Below are 18,624 nucleotides of genomic sequence, written 5' to 3'. Positions count from 1 at the left end.
TGACGCGCCACATTCAAGGGGAGGTGCTATGGTGCATGTTATTTGCAGATGATATAGTACTGATATAGTCCGCGTACACACTACCCTCCCATACCCTACCTGTGAGATTACACTGGGTATGTTGTTGTTGTTATCATCTTTTACAATAATCTTTACTCTTGACATATCAGTAATTTTGCAATTGACACCACTAGAACCTCCCAAAAGTTCACCCACTTTTTAGAACTACTTAATGCCAAGAAGGATCGACATTTCAACGATATTCACTACCAGATCTCCCCCATTTTTGCTACACCCCGTTCCCACTGTCCCATCTGTCAAGAATTACGAAGGTCCCTCCCATCCACCTCTGTACCTCTTGACAAACCCTTGAGGCTTTTGATTCAGAGGATTGGCATTTCGGCAATATTCACTTCCAGCATCTTGGGATGGCTCTTCATAAGATGTTCGGGCTGAGCAGTGGTGCTGAGATTGCAATATAGAGTTACAGACTTTGGAATCTGAGGTGGAGCCCTTTTACCATTCTCTCACCTGATGCTCAGACAGGTTCCTCCATTGTTACAACTCAAACAACAGAAAACTTTTAAGTTCCTACAGAGAAATCATTATCTCTACATGTCATCCGTAAGTTCATCAGAGAATCGAAGGTTTACCTCTTGTTGAGTCTCTGGGAGTTCCAGAGAGAGGAGACATTCTATTTCTAAAACTGGCATATAACATTATCTTCCCAATAATTAATTATTTAGAGCTTTGAAGGTTCTCCTCTTCTAATTAACTAAATCTCTAATTATATGGATTAATTAAAACATGTTATATACATTATAACCAATTTTTTAAGAGGAATTTAATGACAGATGTTGTCGGGTGAGCAAGATAAGTAATCCAATGCGTAAAACGTGTACACCATGTCTTTAGGGCATAAGGGACTCTAATTGTACAAGTAGAAAAGCATGAATAAGATAAAAGCATCAGCTACTGAAATATTGATCCCATAAAACTAAAATTCCCATAGCCACTCCGCAATGTTACGAAACTGCCTATCCTCAGTGACTCGAGTCCCAAATTTGTGCTTTAAACATTGATGTCATTCATATGTGACTAGACTAGAAGTATTGGGTACTGGACAAAGTTTGTAGAAGACCTGTTTTGCGTCATCTCTGAATTTCTCTTTGCCAACAGCGAACCCAAGATAGCTTATGGAGTACATTGCTCTGGCCCGACCTAATACATTAGAGTTTCTGTTTGCCATGGCGGTTTTTAAGTACTGCATAACAGTGTCATAGTTTATTCTGCAGTATTCCTGTTGAAGTATAATATATTACATCCTTCTACTTAATATAAATAGAAATAGGATTAAGTAAAAAAATTATCCTTAATATAATCTAGGTAATACCTTAGACAATTAAGCTATACCGGTAAACACCATTGATGCTGCATCTTGGACCATTTGTTTGTCATTCTGAATTTCAAATAGCAGAAAGCAAGAAAATACACCATCAGTCTATTGCACTTGTTAGCATAAGATACTTTTATAATATGGTGGGCTCTATATTTGCACACCTGTTGAAATACAGGCAGATTGTTAATCATTCCATCGAAGAAAGGTATCAAAGTTTCTGGCTTAGAGGATGCATAGAACCTGTAGAAAGCAACTGAGGCTTGTACCTTCCAAGAGAAAGTGAATAGAGCATTAAGCCGCGTTTGAACCAAATCTTTCAGCTATGACATTTTCAAACTCTAATTAATACTTGTGAGAAGGTACGGGAGAAAATATGTTATTGATATTGGATGATAAATACAATACAAGAGGTCCCTATTTATAACTATACACTACAAGGAGATATTACTCCTCTTCCAATGTGGGACAAGACTACACTATACATATCTGTAAACTAACACTCCCCCTCAAGCCAGTGCATACACATCATATGTACCGAGTACACATGTAACTAATACGAGAGCCAGTAAGAGACTTAGTGAAAATATCTGCTAGTTGATCATTCGACTTTACAAACTTTGTAACAATATCTCCTGAAAGTATTTTTTCTCTGACAAAGTGACAGTCAATCTCAATGTGTTTAGTCCTCTCATGGAACATCGGATTTGACGCAATATGAAGAGCAGCTTGGTTATCACACACTAGTTCCATCTTGCTGATTTCTCCGAACTTTAACTCCTTGAGCAACTACTTGACCCAAACTAACTCATATGTCGCCATAGCCATGGCCCGATATTTGGCTTCAGCGCTAGATCGAGCAACTACATTCTGCTTCTTGCTCTTCCACGAGACCAAATTACCTCCTACTAGAACACAATATCCATCTGTGTACTCAACAATCTGCTCATGGCCTCGATCCTCGAATAATAATCCTTTGCCTGCAGCTGACTTTATATATCGAAGAATGCGAACAACTTCATCCCAGTAACTATCACAAGGAGAATCCATAAACTGACTTACAACACTCACCGGAAAAGAAATGTCAGGTCTAGTCACTGTGAGGTAATTCAATTTGTCAACCAACCTCCTATATCTCGTAGGGTCTCTAAGAGACTCCCCCTGTCCAGGCAGAAGCTTAGCATTTGGATCCACAGGAGAGTCAATAGGTCTGCAACTCATCATTCCAGTCTCCTCAAGAATGTCTAAGGCATACTTCCGCTGTGAAATAACAATACCTGAGCTAGACTGAGCGACCTCAATACCTAGAAAATACTTCAATCTGCCCAGATCCTTGGTCTGGAAGTACTGAAAAAGATGTTGTTTCATATTAGTAATACCATCCTGATCATTACCAGTAATAACAATATCATCAACATAAACCACTAGATAAATACACAGATTAGGAGCAGAATGCCGATAAAACACAGAGTGATCAGCCTCACTACGAGTCATGCCGAACTCCTGAATAATTGTGCAAAACTTACCAAACCAAGCTCGAGGGGACTGTTTCAAATCATATAGTGACCTGCGCAATCTGCACACACAACCATTAAACTCCCCCTGAGCAACAAAACCAAGTGGTTGCTCCATATAAACTTCTTCCTCAAGATCACCGTGGAGAAAAGCATTCTTAATGTCTAACTGATAAAGAGGCCAATGACGTACAGCAGCCATGGACAAAAAGAGACGAACAGATGCTAGTTTAGCCACGGGAGAGAAAGTATCACTATAATCAAGCCCAAAAATCTAAGTATATCCTTTTGCAACAAGACGAGCCATAAGCCGATCAACCTGGCCATCCGGGCCGACTTTGACTGCATAAATCCAACTACAACCAACAGTAGACTTACCTGCAGGAAGAGGAACAAGCTCCCAAGTGCCACTCGCATGTAAAGTAGACATCTCGTCAATCATAGCATGTCGCCATCCTGGATGAGATAGTGCCTCACCTGTAGACTTAGGGATAGAAACAGTGGACAAAGAAGATATAAAGGCTTAATGAGGTGACGACAGACGATGATAACTTAAACCGACATAGTGGGAATTAGGATTAAGTGTGGATCGTACACCTTTGCGGAGTGCAATTGGTTGACTAAGAGGAGACAAGTTCGCAGTAGGTGCAGAATCTGATGCGGGGCGTGAATCACCTAGGCCTGATGTTGGATGTGGACGACAATGATAAGTCAAGAGTGGTGGAGCTGCAGAAGGTTGAACTGGATTATGTGAAGGAACTGGAGCTATAGGTGGTACAACCGGAGCTATAGGTGGTGGAGCTACAACTGGAGCTTTAGGTGGTGGAGCTGGAGTGACTAAATTTCCAAAAGATGAAACTGGTAGTACCTCAAAAATATCTAAGTGATGACCTGAACCTGTGAAGTATGATTGGGTTTCAAAGAAGGTAACATCAGCGGACATAAGGTACCGCTGGAGGTCAGGAGAGCAGCATCGATATCCCTTTTGTGTTCTCGAGAAACCCAGAAATACGCACTTAGGAGCACGAGGAGCTAACTTATCTGTTGCTGGAGTAAGGTTATGGACAAAACAAGTGCTTCCAAAGATACGAGGTGGAAGAGAGAATGGAACTTGGTTCTGGATAGCTGAAGATGGCATACGATTAATAAGATAGCAAGATGTAAGAACTGCATCCCCCCAAAAACGCAACGGGGCATGAGATTGTATGAGCAGGGTACGAGCAGTTTCAATAAGATGTCTATTCTTTCTTTCAGCTACCCCATTTTGTTGAGATGTGTACGGACAAGATGTTTGATGAATAACCCCATGAGATTTCATAAACTGATGAAATGGGGAAGACAAATACTCTCGGGCATTATCACTACGAAATGTGCGAATAGAAACCCTAAATTGATTTTGAATTTCAGCGTGGAAGGTCTGGAAAATAGAAAATAGCTCAGATCGATTTTTTATCAAAAATATTCAAGTGCACCGGGAATAATCATCAATGAAACTGACAAAGTCGCAGAATCCCAAGGTGGAACTGACCCGACTAGGACCCCAAACATCTGAATGGACTAAAGTAAAAGGTGACTCTGCTCGATTATCAAGACGTCGAGGGAAATGGGAGCGGGTATGCTTACCGAGCTGACATGACTCACACTCTAGAGCTGACAAGTGAGATAAACCAGATACCATTTTCGGAAGTTTTGACAAACTGGATGTCTCAACCGTTTATGTAATAAATCTGGTGAATCAGTAACATGACAAGTTGTAGAAGGAAGACAAGATGTGAGTCCATGTGATTTAGCAAGGATAAGGTAATAAAGTCCGTTTGATTCATGTCTGGTACCAATGATCCGCCCCGTACTGCGTTCCTGTATAAAAACATGGTCATCAAGAAATAAAACAACGCATTTAAGTGATTTGGCTAAGCGACTAACAGCTATGAGATTAAAAGAACTATTGGGAACATAAAGGACTGAATCTAAAGGTAAGAAAAGAAGTGGGCTTGCTTGACCTATTGCAGTTGCCATGGTTTGAGACCCATTGGCCATTGTGACTTAGTAGTGAAAAGAGATTTGTTACCAGAAATATGATCTGATGCATCTGAATCAATGACCCAAGACTCAGAGGATGAGGATTGGGAGAAACAAGTCACGCTATTACCTGTTTGAACAACAGAAGCTATCTCAGAAGATGTCTGCTTACATGCTTTATACTGAAGGAACTCAATATACTCTGCTAAAGAAACCATCCGACTATTCAAAGGATTGGTTCCCATGTCGCTACAATTTGTAGTAGTAGGGTTAACTTTATATAGTGAAAATAAGTAACTCCTGTGAGAAAACTGAAAAAACAGCTTGAAAAACACTGTTTACAGCAGGAAAACAGAACATTGTTCTGTGGCGGAAACACTGTTCACTCCGGAAACACTATAGCTCGCCGGAAAATTCCAAAGTTGTCGGAATTTGTCGTAACCAGGATGGATAGACTCGGAATTCCTTTGCGAGCAAGCTGTCCTGAAGAAATGTTTTCAAAAATTGGCCGGAAAGGTCACTGTTCATGCCGGAAAAATATAAAAATAGTTGGAATTTGATTTGAATTAGATGGGTAGGCTCGGAATTTTAAGGAGAGCACACTGTCCTGAAGAAGCTTCGCGAAAAAATGGCGGAAAGTGGCCGGAACCCTCGCCGGAAAAGTTGTTGTTGCCGGCGCGTAGAGGAGCGTGGCGGCTTTTCTGCCGGATAAAATTTCAGGGGTTGGTCATCGGAGGGTGATCTACCTCGTGGTGGTGTTGGTTTTAGCACAACACTGACAGAAAGTGATTTTCACTTAGACAAGTCTTAGGTCACCGGAAAAATTGCACGATGACTAAGTTCTTTCTTCCCGGTTAACGCTGGAATGACGCACAACGATCTTTTCTCACTAATGCTCTGATACCATGTGAGAAGGCACGGGATAAAATATGTTATTGATATTGGATGATAAATACAATACAAGAGGTCCCTATTTATAGCTATACACTACAAGGAGATATTACTCCTCTTCCAATGTGGGACAAAATTACACTATACATATCTGTAAACTAACAATACTAATCTTGGCATTTTCACACGTGTTGTTGGTTAACAGAAAAGATTATTACTACTTTCTAGTCTCTTATATCAAAGTTGTTCCACTTTCTTTTAACCAACAGCAAGATAGCCCTCAAGGTAAGCAAGATAAATTAATAAAATCAACTTTCCAGCAGCACCCTACTAAGCCTATAAGTTAGGTAACTAACAAGTATTAGTTTTTTCAAGATTCTGGAGGACAAGTTTCGGAAACATTAAACGCTTGTGATACTAGAACTCATGCCCTATCGAGCATGTTATCCCATTTTGAAATTGGTTTATTCTGCAGCAGCATTTCTCTCACGTTGCAGAAAAGCACAAATGACCGCTGACCACATATCAAGAACAAGTACAGTGCAAATACATATAACCATAAGATTTATCAAAGTATCCAGAAAATTACATCAAGACCACAAGATCTAAAGCATAACGCATTAGGACGAGTGGTCTGGTATAGAGCCAAACCTCATACATACAATTAAAGCAGGGGCATAGCTACCTTTAGTGAGGGAGTTCAATTGAATCCCCTTTGTTGGAAAATATTTGTGCGAAAAAGATAAAAACAAACTTTTGTATAAATATAAATTGTTGAGATAATAAGTTTCTACAAAAACCTCTACACTGAGACTGAAGAATGGAGTTGTCCGACAATAACTGAGCAAGTAAAGAACTTACTACAAAGCAGATTGATGAACAAGTTTTTGGGTGTTTGAAATCGTGTGCTATGGACAAGGCACCAGGACCTGATGGCTTTACAATGGGATTCTTTATTATGTGTCGGGAGGTGCTTAAACATGACATCATGGGGGTGTTTTACAATTTCCATTCCCATGGTTTATTTGAAAAGAATTTCAATGCAGCCTACATTGCCTTGATCCCCAAAGAATGGTGCAAAGGAATTGAGGGACTTGAGGCCTATAAGCCTAATAGGGAGCAATTACAAGATTATTGCAAAAGTCCTGACTGAGAGGCTGAAAAGGGTGATAGGAAAAATGATAGATTCTCAACAATGGCATTCATAAAAGGCAGGCAAATAATGGATGTCATACTAATAGCCAATGAAGCAGTAGACCCAAGACAAAAACAGAAGAAACCTGGTATCCTTTGCAAGCTAGATATTGAGAAAGCAATTGACCATGTGAATTGGAATTTCTTACTATGCATGCTACAACAAATGAGATTTGGAGTGTAATGGATTAAATGGATGAAAATCTACTGTCAAATTCTCAGTCTATTATTAATGGTTCTCCAGAAGGATTCTTTCCTACTCAAAGAGGTCTCAGGCAGGGTGATCCCTTGTCACCTTTTCTTTTTATAATAGCCATGGAAGGTTTGAACAACATGATCAAAACAGCCAAACTCAATGGGTGGATTAAAGGCTTTGAGGTAGCCATGAATGGACATAACAATCAGGAGATTACACATTTTCAATATGTTTATGACATCTTGATCTTCTGTGATGCAGAAGTGGAACAACTAAGAGCCCGTTTGGAGATAAAAAATAATTTACTTTTTTCGAAAAATATTAGTGTTTGGCCATAAAATTTCCAATTTTCACTTGAAGATGAATTTTGGAATTTTTCGAAAATTTGAAAAACTCCAAAAAGCTGTTTTTCAAAATTTACTCAAATCACTCACAAAACTTCAAAAACAACCCAAAATAATATTCATGTCCAAACACAACTCTAATTTTCAAATACCATTTTCACTTGAAATTTTTTTTTATTTTTTTTTGGAATTTTACAATTCTTATGTCCAAACGCCCACTAAGAGTCTTGAGGATTAAACTGGTTCTTTTTTAAGGTATTTCTGGGCTGCATATTAATTGGAGGAAGAGTTATCTCTTCCCGACTTTCCTGAGCCGAGGGTCTATTGGAAACAGCCTCTTTATCCTCACAAGGTAGGGGTAAGGTCTGCGTACACACTACCCTCCCAAGACCCCACGTTGTGGGATAATACTGGGTATGTTGTTGTTGTTGTTGTAGTCATCTCTTCCCGATCAATGAAGTAACAAACATGGAGGATTTGGCACTGATCTTGGGAAAAAAGTGGGGACTATGCCACTGGGGGCCAAGTCAATGTATTGGAGAAATTTGAGAAAAAGCTCTCAAGATAAATGTCAATATTTGTCAATGGGAGGAAGGCTCACTCTGATTAACTCGGTATTAGACTCACTGCCAACCTATATGATGTCCCTTTTTCCCATTCCTGTGGGAGTCGTTCAAAGGTTGGATAGCATAAGAAGGAATTTTTTGTGGCAAGGAAAAAAAGAAAAAAAGGCCTATCACCTGGTCAAGTGAAAAGAGGTAACTCTCAGCAAAGCTCAAGGTGGATTGGGAATTAGAAACTTGAACAATCACAGCAAAGCCCTCAAACTAAAGTGGTTATGAAGGTACTCTCAAGACCCTCAAAGTTTATAGATCAAGGTAATCAAAGCCAAATATGAAGTAGAGGACAACTGGATGACTAAACCAGTTAACACAGCCTATGGAGTTAGTCTTTGGAGGTCTATAAGGGTATTATGGCCAGCTCTTAAAAACCAAGTCTCTATTAAAGTGCTCAATGGTAGCAGGACATCATTCTGGAATGACAATTGGTTGGGGAATGGAGCTCTGAAGGATTTATTCTCTGACATATATGCTCTAGCTCATCACCAACAGAGATCTAATTAATACTCAGAAGAGACTTGAATGATTGGGAGATAAATAGAATGATTGAATTCTACAAACAACTAGACAACTTCACAGGAATTCAGAATGGAGATGACACATTGAGATGGCAGGGACATAGTAGTGAAAAATTCAGTGTCAATGCAGCCTACAAAACGATAAACCAACCAATACCTCAAGTCACCAACTAGCCATGAAAACATATTTGGAAGACCAAGAAACCATATAAGGTTGCATGTTTCTCACAGCTACTGGCAAAGGAAGTTGTGCTTACACATGAAAACTTAAATAAGAGGAAGTGGACTCTATGCTCAAAATGTTTTCTTTGTGAAAATGAAGTGGAAACAGTTGGTCATCTATTTTTGCACTGTAGGTTAACTGATCAGTTGCGGAAGATCGTCATTAATCTCAGAGGCATAGCTTGGACAATGCCTAGAAAGATTACTGAAGCTCTCTTTAGTTGGGAAGCAACTGGAGCTGGGGCAGATAACAAAAACAAATGGACGATGGTCCTTGCTTATATTTGGTGGACAATTTGGAAAGAAAGGAACTCTAGATATTTCGAGAACACGTTGCAAAAGATCAAACTTAACTGTATTAAGCTTTTTTGTTTTTGGTGCAATCAGATCTACCCAGAGGATACTATATCTATCTTAGACACATTAGGTTCCTGTTAGAAATGTAGACTGATTTACTCTTTTTGCACACTTGTATATTTGGTTTCAGTATAACCCATGTACTGTTTTGTGTTTAATACATACAATATGTTACTTCTCAAAAACAATTGTTGAATCCCCTTGACAGAATTAAAACTTAGTTTTGAAATTTAAACATTTTTCTATATCCCCTTGCCGCTGCACTAAAGATGTTATTTAAATTATGTCTTAAGCCCATGATTCTCGTCAGTCAAACATACTAGAGTAACAAAGTAAATTAATTAAATATTTTCACTGGTGGATAACAACAAAATCGCAAAAATCAAACAGGGAGTAAACCTATACAAAGTTAGAGATGTTCAACTGTATGGTATATGTAATGCCATTGTAAAAGTGCACTAGCTAGAATTTTTGCCGATTGTTCGCAAAATTGTTCCCTGTATGAATGATAATTGAAATTGCATTTGGGAAATTGCAGCATCAGTAAAGAGTTCATATCAGCATAGGACAAAACCTGTATTATTGGATTTTGAAAATCAGCCATAGCTGCAGCTAATGCAGGTAATACTTGATCATGGAATTGTTCTTGCAACTGTGGACAGAAGAAGGTCGAAAACAAGGCAATTGCCCTAATAGCGGCCCATCTTACTCGAGGGTGAGGATCTTGGAAACAATCCAGAACCATGTTCAGGAAATAATTCAGAACCAGTTCCTCCATACTCGTAAGCATCACCTATAATAGCAAAAAGGACACGGGTTAAAACTTCAACCTAGCTAACCACCAGGGGGGGAGTGAGAGAGAGAGAGAGAGAAAACCAGAAAAGATAACCTCGGCCAATAAAACACATTTGGATTGAGAATAGGGGCATGTGGGGCAGAGTATCTTTGTATACAAATTTTAGTAGCTGGTTCGCCAGCAAAAGCACCTCTTAAATGCTACCATTCCGTCCCAGAATTTAGGAGACGAAGGACTTAGAAAATTTCAGTATAAATTAGATTGAGTTTCTTAATTCTTTTGACATAAAAGTTATATTCTTAGAAATTAGACAAAATTTTCTGTAAAATAATATCTTCTAATTAAAAATATTTATAAATCATAGCTTGAGGGAAACAAAATAAAAAATATAGACTCCTAAAGACTACAGAGGACATGTCAAAATAGTATGCATAAAGATCAAACTAACACCATAGGAACAAATAAACAACTAAGAATGGAGTAATATAGATTCTATCATTTGTACCTTCGGGCAACATTCAGAAATAACAGCAAGTGCAAGAAGTGTTGCATGGCGTTTCTCCCAGTCAGGGGCAGCCAAGCAAGCAGAGAGCTGCTCTTTAGCAACAGGAGCAATAGTCTTAGCACCTAATGCACGAGACAAGCGATCAAAATAGCAGATCCCAACCATAATGTTACCATATTCCCTAAATGCAACCTTGTGGATATTGTTCCAAGGTGGTTCGTCCTCAACATCTTGTAACAACTTCAATAACATAGCAAAACAGTTGCTAGTAAATAATGGTAATTTCTTCATCATGCCGGGAGCTTCCTTTTTCGCCTCAACTAAAGTTATCAGGAACTTAATCGCCAAGTGCCTCGTCTCCTTTTCCAAACTCACATTCTCTGCTATCTCGAACATGGTAGCCACCACTTCTACTAGTTGCATCCTTAAGAACCTAGGTTCATTCTCAGCAAACTCAACAAAATGTTCCAGCGCTTCCCTGGCAGTAACCTCCTCACCTTTGCTCAATGCTTCTGTCAAGGTCCCCAACAAAGCTGGCAACAAACCCTGATACCAGTCTTTATCATTTGAACTAGAGAGGCACTGAATGATGTCGATCGCTGCCCTCAGTGCCGCCATCCTCAATCTCATATCACTGCAACCATTCAGTGCACCTAGTAACATATCCTTGATCCAAGGGGCTGATGATAAATCATCTCCTTGTTTGGCGCACTGGGAAACTAATGACAAAGTAAACTCTACTACCTTGATATAACTGGAGTTGTCATAATATTGGCCGAACAAGCTACATATTTCAGACTCCTTGTTATCTTGGAGGCTTACACAAAGCGTAATGTAAAGGGTCTGCATAATGGATTTTGATTCTTCAATCTTGATACGGTTCAGAAGGATACATTGCACACCGGACCGAGTCGATAGACTTAGATTGCGCCAACCATATCCATCATCCCCAACAAACAAATTTTGGAGGACGATAGCACACGTAGCGCGTGAATCATCAGTGATATGGGGAGAGTCTAGAAGGTTAGCAAGCTTAACAGCAAGCAAGTTCGAATCCTCCTGCTTGATCATGTCCAACATTGACTCAGCCTCAGAGGAGCTCGCCATGAGATCCGAGATAAAGGTTTCAAAAGGAACACTAGAGTCAGGCCCAAGAATCGCCTTCATCTGGGCCTTCTGGAACTGAGTCAACTCGCTAATATTCATTACTGTACTGAGAGAGTGGACTATGGAGCTTGTGAGAATGGCGTTTCTGTGACATTAACAGCAGACAAAACTGAATTATACTTCCAGAGGAGGATCTCTCCAGTTCCTCCAGTTGGTCATTGAATATTGTTAACAGTAGCTTTTAACTAGGTGCTCTGAGAGAGAAATTAATTCCTGATTCTCTAAATTCACTCTAAAAAACAAAAATAACAAACTTGAAGCATGAATCTCTTACATATAAACAAACAAAGGATAATTTCATAAAAAGAAAGAGAATGATCTCAGATAGAAGGTTTCAATAATGAATAGAAAAAGTAAGAAGCAAATAAAAAATTAGTGAATTTCATCAGAAACCCCAAGTTTGCATTCACCATTTTTATTTTCTTCTTCCCAATGCCAAGTTCGAGTGCTTGATTTTGCGAATAAATGTAGGTGTGGAAATTTCAAATTGTATTACAATTCTTGATTTTCCATTTTGTTATTCATACATTTGCAATGTAATGAAATGACAAGCCCTTACAGCTGTGGAGAAATCCCAAGTTGAGAATTTTAATATTTCTCTTTGACTTGGCCTTACTCTTTGGAGCCAAGAAAACAAAAAGGCAGAGCTTCAAAATAGTTGACTCTTGTCTTCTCTTCGTCTCAGGTGCATTCACCTGGCATCTGGCAGCCGAAAGAACAAGTGAAGAGAGAGGATTTTGAGAGGGGAAAGAGACGAGCTAAAAATATTTTTTGAAAATTAAAGTGTTAAGTTTCTACATGTATTTTATTGGGAAAAAAAGTTAAAAGTTTTGTTGGTGTGAGAAAACAAATTACCCAAAATTACTCTAACCTCTCTTGGTCATAGATTTTGCCAAATATTTTACAAAATATATTTGTCAAAACCTGTATTTTCTTCATATCTTGACAGATTTTGAAAATAAAATTTTTAAATCTCAAAACTAGCTCTACACCTCTTTTTGGCCCAAAAATATTACTGTTAAATTTTTTAATAATTTTAAAAATTACCCTAAACTTTTATATTTTATAAAAAAAAAGTCCACCATCTATGCACCCAACTAATCCACCAGCCAGTTACAGTAGCATTTTTGTGGGACCGATGAATCTTGTAATATTATTGTAATTTGACGAATTGTAGTAGCTAGTAATTGTGTTATTAGTAGTTAAAATTAAAATATTATGTTATGGTTTTAGGATAGTATATTATGTAGTTTATTATAAAAATGATAATTTTGTGCCAAACTTATCAATGTTGAGGACTATGGTTTGTGATAATGATAATGAATGGCATCGATGAAGGTTATGCATATACAGGATTAACAAGTTTATTTGTTTGGTATTGTTGGGTATTTTTGATAGTTTTTAGAACTTATGCGTATAAGTTACCTTTCATGTTTTTCAAAAAAAAAAAAGTGAAATATATTTTGAAAACTATGTCCAAACAAATTTTCATCTTCAAATCAAAATTCACCCAAATCAGATTTTTTAAAACAAATTTGGAAATGTATAGTCAAACGCTTTGGTAACTTGAAGGTTTTTGAAATTTTTCCCCAAAATATGATCATATTTCATAAACAAATATTGTTTTCAAAATTTTTTTGAAAAAATGAAGTCAAAATCTATGACCAAACGGGAACAAAACTACCGGAGAAATTTATCCAAAAGTAAAGCCCAACAGAACATATTGTACCTAACTAATCCCATGTTTACAGACAACGTTTACATTCGGTGTGTGTATATATATATATATATATAAAATATTTTTTTAAATGCCAAAAGTACTTTTTAAAAGTTTTAAAACATGTTCGGTCAATCTTCTAAGAAGCAATTATTATTATTTTTTAATTAAAAAGTACTTTTTAAAAAATTTGAGATGTTTGACCAAAATAAAAAAGTGCTTTTGATTAACAACACAAGTAATATTTTTATTTTTGGTAAACTATAAATTTTAGCTTCTTTCAAGAAACAGAATCAGAAAATTAAATTATTTAAGACTCCATAAAAGTACGAAAGATAAACACGAGAATAATATCACACTTCGACCTTGTCCCCATAAAAGTGTAATAAACAAGCTTTTAAAAGTTTTGAATGTATAATATTTTTTTTCGGTATTTAACATGTGCGTAAGAGAAATTTTGGGACAAGATCGATGCCCGTGGACAATCAAAGTATGACTAATTGTCGCGTGTGAACAAACGTAGTTATGAATATAGTACTATTATTCTAAGTAATGACCGAACAATAATTCAGCGACAAACAATATCTAAAGATGTTAGTTTTGTTTGTCTTCTACTAATAACTGTTTATTTTAATATCCATTTCCTTATTGACTTTATTTCCATTCAAAATATTAAAAGATATATAGTTCACAATATATTTTTGAAAAAAAAAAACAATAAAATATGCATCTTCAAGGAAACATAGCATTAAATATCACTCGATCGAATAGTATTTAGGTAATTTTATGCCAAAAGAGAGAGGGGAAACCCCTATATTGAAATCCAATATGCACTGTGGAAGAAAACATGGAGCTGTGAGTATGGGATTTCTAGAAAAGCGAATGTTGAATCATTGTTCCCACCATACATACGAAAAGGTGAATATTATATCATTTTCATTCTCTTTAATTATTTGATAATTCGAATAGCAGAAGTGCTATTTAGTACTTAGTAGAAGCCTGAGAGACTCCTACGATGAGAAGTAGGTCCCTTATTTTTGTCAGGAAGAGTCTCAGCCTTTGTTATCTCTCCGTAAAGTCATTCTACTTAGCTCCCTTATTTTTGGTAGGAAGAGTCCCAGCCTTTGTTATCCCTCCGTAAAGTCATTCTACTTAGCGACTGGCGGGATGCGTAAATTTATTGATCAAAATGAATCTCGAGAGTGGATGGTTGTATATCGCCATCTTCCTATCCCGGAGGCTCTCCGGGTGGGGAGGGGCTTGCTATCGTAATATTTTCTCTTGGTGTATGTGAAAAAGAGTGACATACTCTTTTTTATTCGGCCATAGGTTGGTCCAAAGAACGAAAGTCGGCTTCCAACATTAAGTCCGTTGTTCCTCATTAATTCAGTGATACAGCGGTCAGCCGTTAACCGATTGATAGTAGGTTCGAATCCTTCTCGGGAGATTTTCCTAGTTATCGCTTTTAAGCACAAAACTTCAATGCTTAAATACTAGCCTTTGAAAAAATGACTTTTTGAATCACTTAAATTATTAGTTTTCGACTTTACGTATGGAAAGGGAAAACAGTGAGTAAAACAATCTTTGTAAAACTAGGGATGATTAATTATGATTTACCCTTAAAACAATAGGTGTACTAATTATATAAGCACACGTATTAAATTATGTGTAAAAATATACCACTTAAAATCCTAGTAGTGACTTATTTGGATAAAACTTGAGCTTTTCTTAAAATAAATACTATGCATGCATTGTTCCTTGGTATCTTGCGTATTAATGTCCATTTCTTTCTCGTATTACAGTCATCTCTCTCTATAATAGCATTCATATATAACAACACTTCTCTATAAAAGCCAAGCTTTTTCGGAACCAATTTTTATATTATGTTATAATATATGTTCTCTATAACAACACTTCGCTATAACATCAAAAACTATTCGGACCAAACGAGACTGTTATAGAGATGTTTGACCGTAATTAACCCTATCATTCATACAATAAAAATGCATCCATCTAAAACAAGCCTGGAAGAAGAAGATAGAAATTAAACAAACAAAATTTAACATAATCATAACTGAAACAAATGATATTAAATGAAAACAAATTCTGCATAAAAGACATTGAGAAAAGGTCCAATCTTTAGATTACTAATCTATAATCAATCGACCAACTTGTTAAGGAAAACAAAGAAAAAAAATACCTCTTCTAAATTCAGTAACTAATACTATTATTCTCATACTCTGACTAACTCATGGTTGCATTAAGTGGATTAAATTTTCTTCAATCTACCACACACATTTGACAAACAGTATAATAATCTGCATTCAAGAAACTACACCTGTCACATGCCCACATGCTTGAATCATCAACAGTAATGTTACTCATTGGTATTTCCCTTTTTCTCTTGTATTCTTTTGAATTCACATCTTTGAGCCCATTTTCTAAGGCAGTAACCAACTTCTCAAAGTAATTTCCGGTAACCTTAGTCAGACCAATAAGTTTCGAACGAAAACGTTCATAATTCTTGTAAGATCCTTGCTCTGTATAATCCAATTTCTTGGTAGATCCGAGATGATCCAATAATTCTTGCTCTGCACAATGATGAAGTCGCTCTAAATCTGCCCCTGCCTCCCCTTGTAAGTACTCGAAAAATTGTGTTTTCACCTTGTCCTCTTCTGGTAAATAAAATCCATAGGCATAAGACCATTTCAAGACTCTTCTACATTCAACAATTTGTTGCCAAGCTTGTATAATGAATTCCAATTCAGTCTCAGGTAAAGAGTGTAATTCACTTAGCTTTTTCACTCCTTCGTTTCTCATCTCATTTAAATCCTTTAAAGCCTGTTGTTTTGACTTCTCATTTGACACCCATCTCTCATAGTAATGTGTGTACCTTAGAATATTTTTCTTGGCTTCTTTTACCTCTTTGTTTTCCTCAAAACCATTACATCCACCAATACAACTATCCCATTTTGCCAAACAAAGCCAACAAAATTGGTAATAACACACACAAGTCATATGCATACATCCCTTATTTTTCTCAATGGATTTATTACACTGGGGACATTTCTTAGTGAAAGCTAAAATCCACTTCGTATTCGCAGCTTCTTCAAAATTCCTATTTTTCCATTTTTCTATAGTGTTGCAATCAATCGGGCGATGAATCTCGTCCAAGCAATTCCAGCAAAAATCATTCGAACAATCGCAAATCACATCATAATTTTCACTCCCAATTTCAAATTCCACCGCATATTCACATCCAGGGGCAGGACACCACTTAATCTTCCTATTTTCTTCAACATAAGATCTAAACATATAATCATAATACTTCAATTTATCTTTATCAGATGCCAACTTAACAATCATACTTTCACCTACCATCATATTACAAGATGGATTTGGACAACGTAAAACAAGACATTTAGGACCATCATTAATTGACGTGCTAATGTAACATTCCCAACATCCCTTACAAAAAGGATGTTGTTTACAAGCAGCAAAAGCAATCTTATCAACAGTATATTCCTCAAAACAGATACCACAATTCACAAGATTAGAATCCAAAGACGTAGTTTCTTCTTTCTCCAATAACATACCTATAGCCTTACTAACCTCGAGTTTATTAGCGAACCATTCTTCGTTAGCTTTAGTCATGTTCCAATTATAATGGCGAAGAAGAGCCAAAGCGACGTCTCTTTTGACCGAAAGAATCGTTGTAGTTTTCGATATATCGTCTTTGATCAGTTGATGAATATCAGTGTCCTTCAAAATTGTGTAATCTTTCTGATTATGTGAGTTGATAATTGGTTCATCACTGAAAAAATCTTCCTCTTCTGGCTCCGGCTCAGAATCCATATCATAAATATCATAATCAGAATCCATTAGCAAAATTTTGATATGCTGAAACTAGAAAGATATTACTAATAAACCCTAGAGAAGTTGTAGGGCTTTTGGAGGAAAAGAAGGCTTGTAGGGTACGTATATGTTTATGCTTTAATAAGGTAATTTAAGAGATAAATATGTGCTTGAAGCCCAATAGGAGACAACCTAAACCAGAAAAATATATACTAGTACTATATTAAAAAGGCCAATATTTATGTTTTATTCCCTTTTTTAAAACCTTTGCACAACCTAAACCATAAAAATACGGCAATTCCACCGTCTATATTTTGTCCACTTTATTAAAAACTTTGCAAATCATAAGTTCATAACCTCCTCTTTATCATATGGTCTGACAAATATAGTAATGTGAATAGGATATCTTACAATGACCTGATACGAATCTTAACATATAATTAAAGGTTTCACCTTCTCAAAAGGAGGTTTAATTTTGGCATGCCTTCACAAAACTTTGATATAGTTAACGTGGCTTTTCTCAGCATTGAAAGCTCGTCAGTTTTGTTCAGAGCCCCCACGCTCAAGAGCATAATCACGACCTATAACGGTGTATATGCTAAAATTGGTTTTTATTAAATGTTTGAATGATTACATGACTCGTGAAATTGGAGACAGACGGAAGATGAAGTGAATGGAAATCAAGACCGAGGACGACAACCTCAGTTGACACCGGGTAGCTCCCGAAGAGAACATAACGAAGGCAAACGAATGTTTGTCACCGGATGACACTTAATGAACAATATTCCTCAGTATTAAATATGCAGCTGTTGCAGAGAATTTTGGCATTCATGGCATGCCATTACACATTCATCAACGGGCCCCATTATTGTCATTTAAGAGGGGCTTGATCCTAAGACCTTGTTCCCTACGTCTATAGCTATAAGCAGAGAATTCAACAACCATTGTAACACAGGAAATTTCTGGAAAAACGTATGCTACATTTTACTATCAAGCTAAATAATATAATCTTATTTCTTGTCTAATACTATTCTTATTGTTGTTTTCGGAAGCCTTGCTCCCGGAACCAGGCTTGCTATTTCTTTCGATTTCAACGCTAAGTCTTACTTTTCATTTAATTTATTTATTATTTTGGGATCAAATCGGTTCGTTTGTCTATAAACCACGTAATAAATTTAAATATACCGTTTTACGGGTAAACAAATCCTCAAGCTTTTGAGAAAATCGTTGTCTAAACAAAATTGTTTGCTTCTCAAGTCGTAATATCGTGTGATAATATAAAATAAAGAGTTGGGGAAACCATTAGCGATTCT

The 18,624-nt window shown here is 36.9% G+C and overlaps 2 protein-coding genes across 6 annotated transcripts in view; both read right to left on the bottom strand.

The window, feature by feature from the left end:
• Nucleotides 1-12,519, bottom strand: part of LOC107776540 (uncharacterized) — a 35,357-nt gene extending 22,838 nt beyond the window's left edge. For 2 of the 5 annotated variants that reach the window (XM_075222263.1, XM_075222267.1), the window contains exons 1-3: nucleotides 12,299-12,519; nucleotides 10,573-11,824; nucleotides 9,846-10,064 (exon numbers count right to left, since the gene is read on the bottom strand). In XM_075222263.1, the coding sequence (XP_075078364.1) occupies nucleotides 9,846-10,064; nucleotides 10,573-11,778 (1,425 nt within the window). In that variant the 5' untranslated portion in view covers nucleotides 11,779-11,824; nucleotides 12,299-12,519. Of the gene's footprint in view, nucleotides 1-9,845; nucleotides 10,065-10,572 lie in introns of all 5 variants that reach the window. The other 3 variants (XM_075222266.1, XM_075222265.1, XM_075222264.1) reach the window with 3 other exon arrangements.
• Nucleotides 12,520-15,568: 3,049 nt separating this feature from the next.
• Nucleotides 15,569-17,423, bottom strand: LOC107776545 (putative E3 ubiquitin-protein ligase ARI8). The gene has a single exon (XM_016596464.2). The coding sequence runs from the start codon at nucleotides 17,336-17,338 to the stop codon at nucleotides 15,737-15,739; it is 1,602 nt and encodes a 533-aa protein (XP_016451950.1). The 5' UTR covers nucleotides 17,339-17,423; the 3' UTR covers nucleotides 15,569-15,736.
• Nucleotides 17,424-18,624: the final 1,201 nt, after the last annotated feature.

This window comes from Nicotiana tabacum, chromosome 9 (assembly GCF_000715075.1).
Source record: "Nicotiana tabacum cultivar K326 chromosome 9, ASM71507v2, whole genome shotgun sequence".
In the NCBI taxonomy this organism is placed as follows: Eukaryota; Viridiplantae; Streptophyta; class Magnoliopsida; order Solanales; family Solanaceae; genus Nicotiana; species Nicotiana tabacum.
Note: the sequence above shows the minus strand (reverse complement) of the source record. Positions and strands in the feature narration are given on the sequence as shown.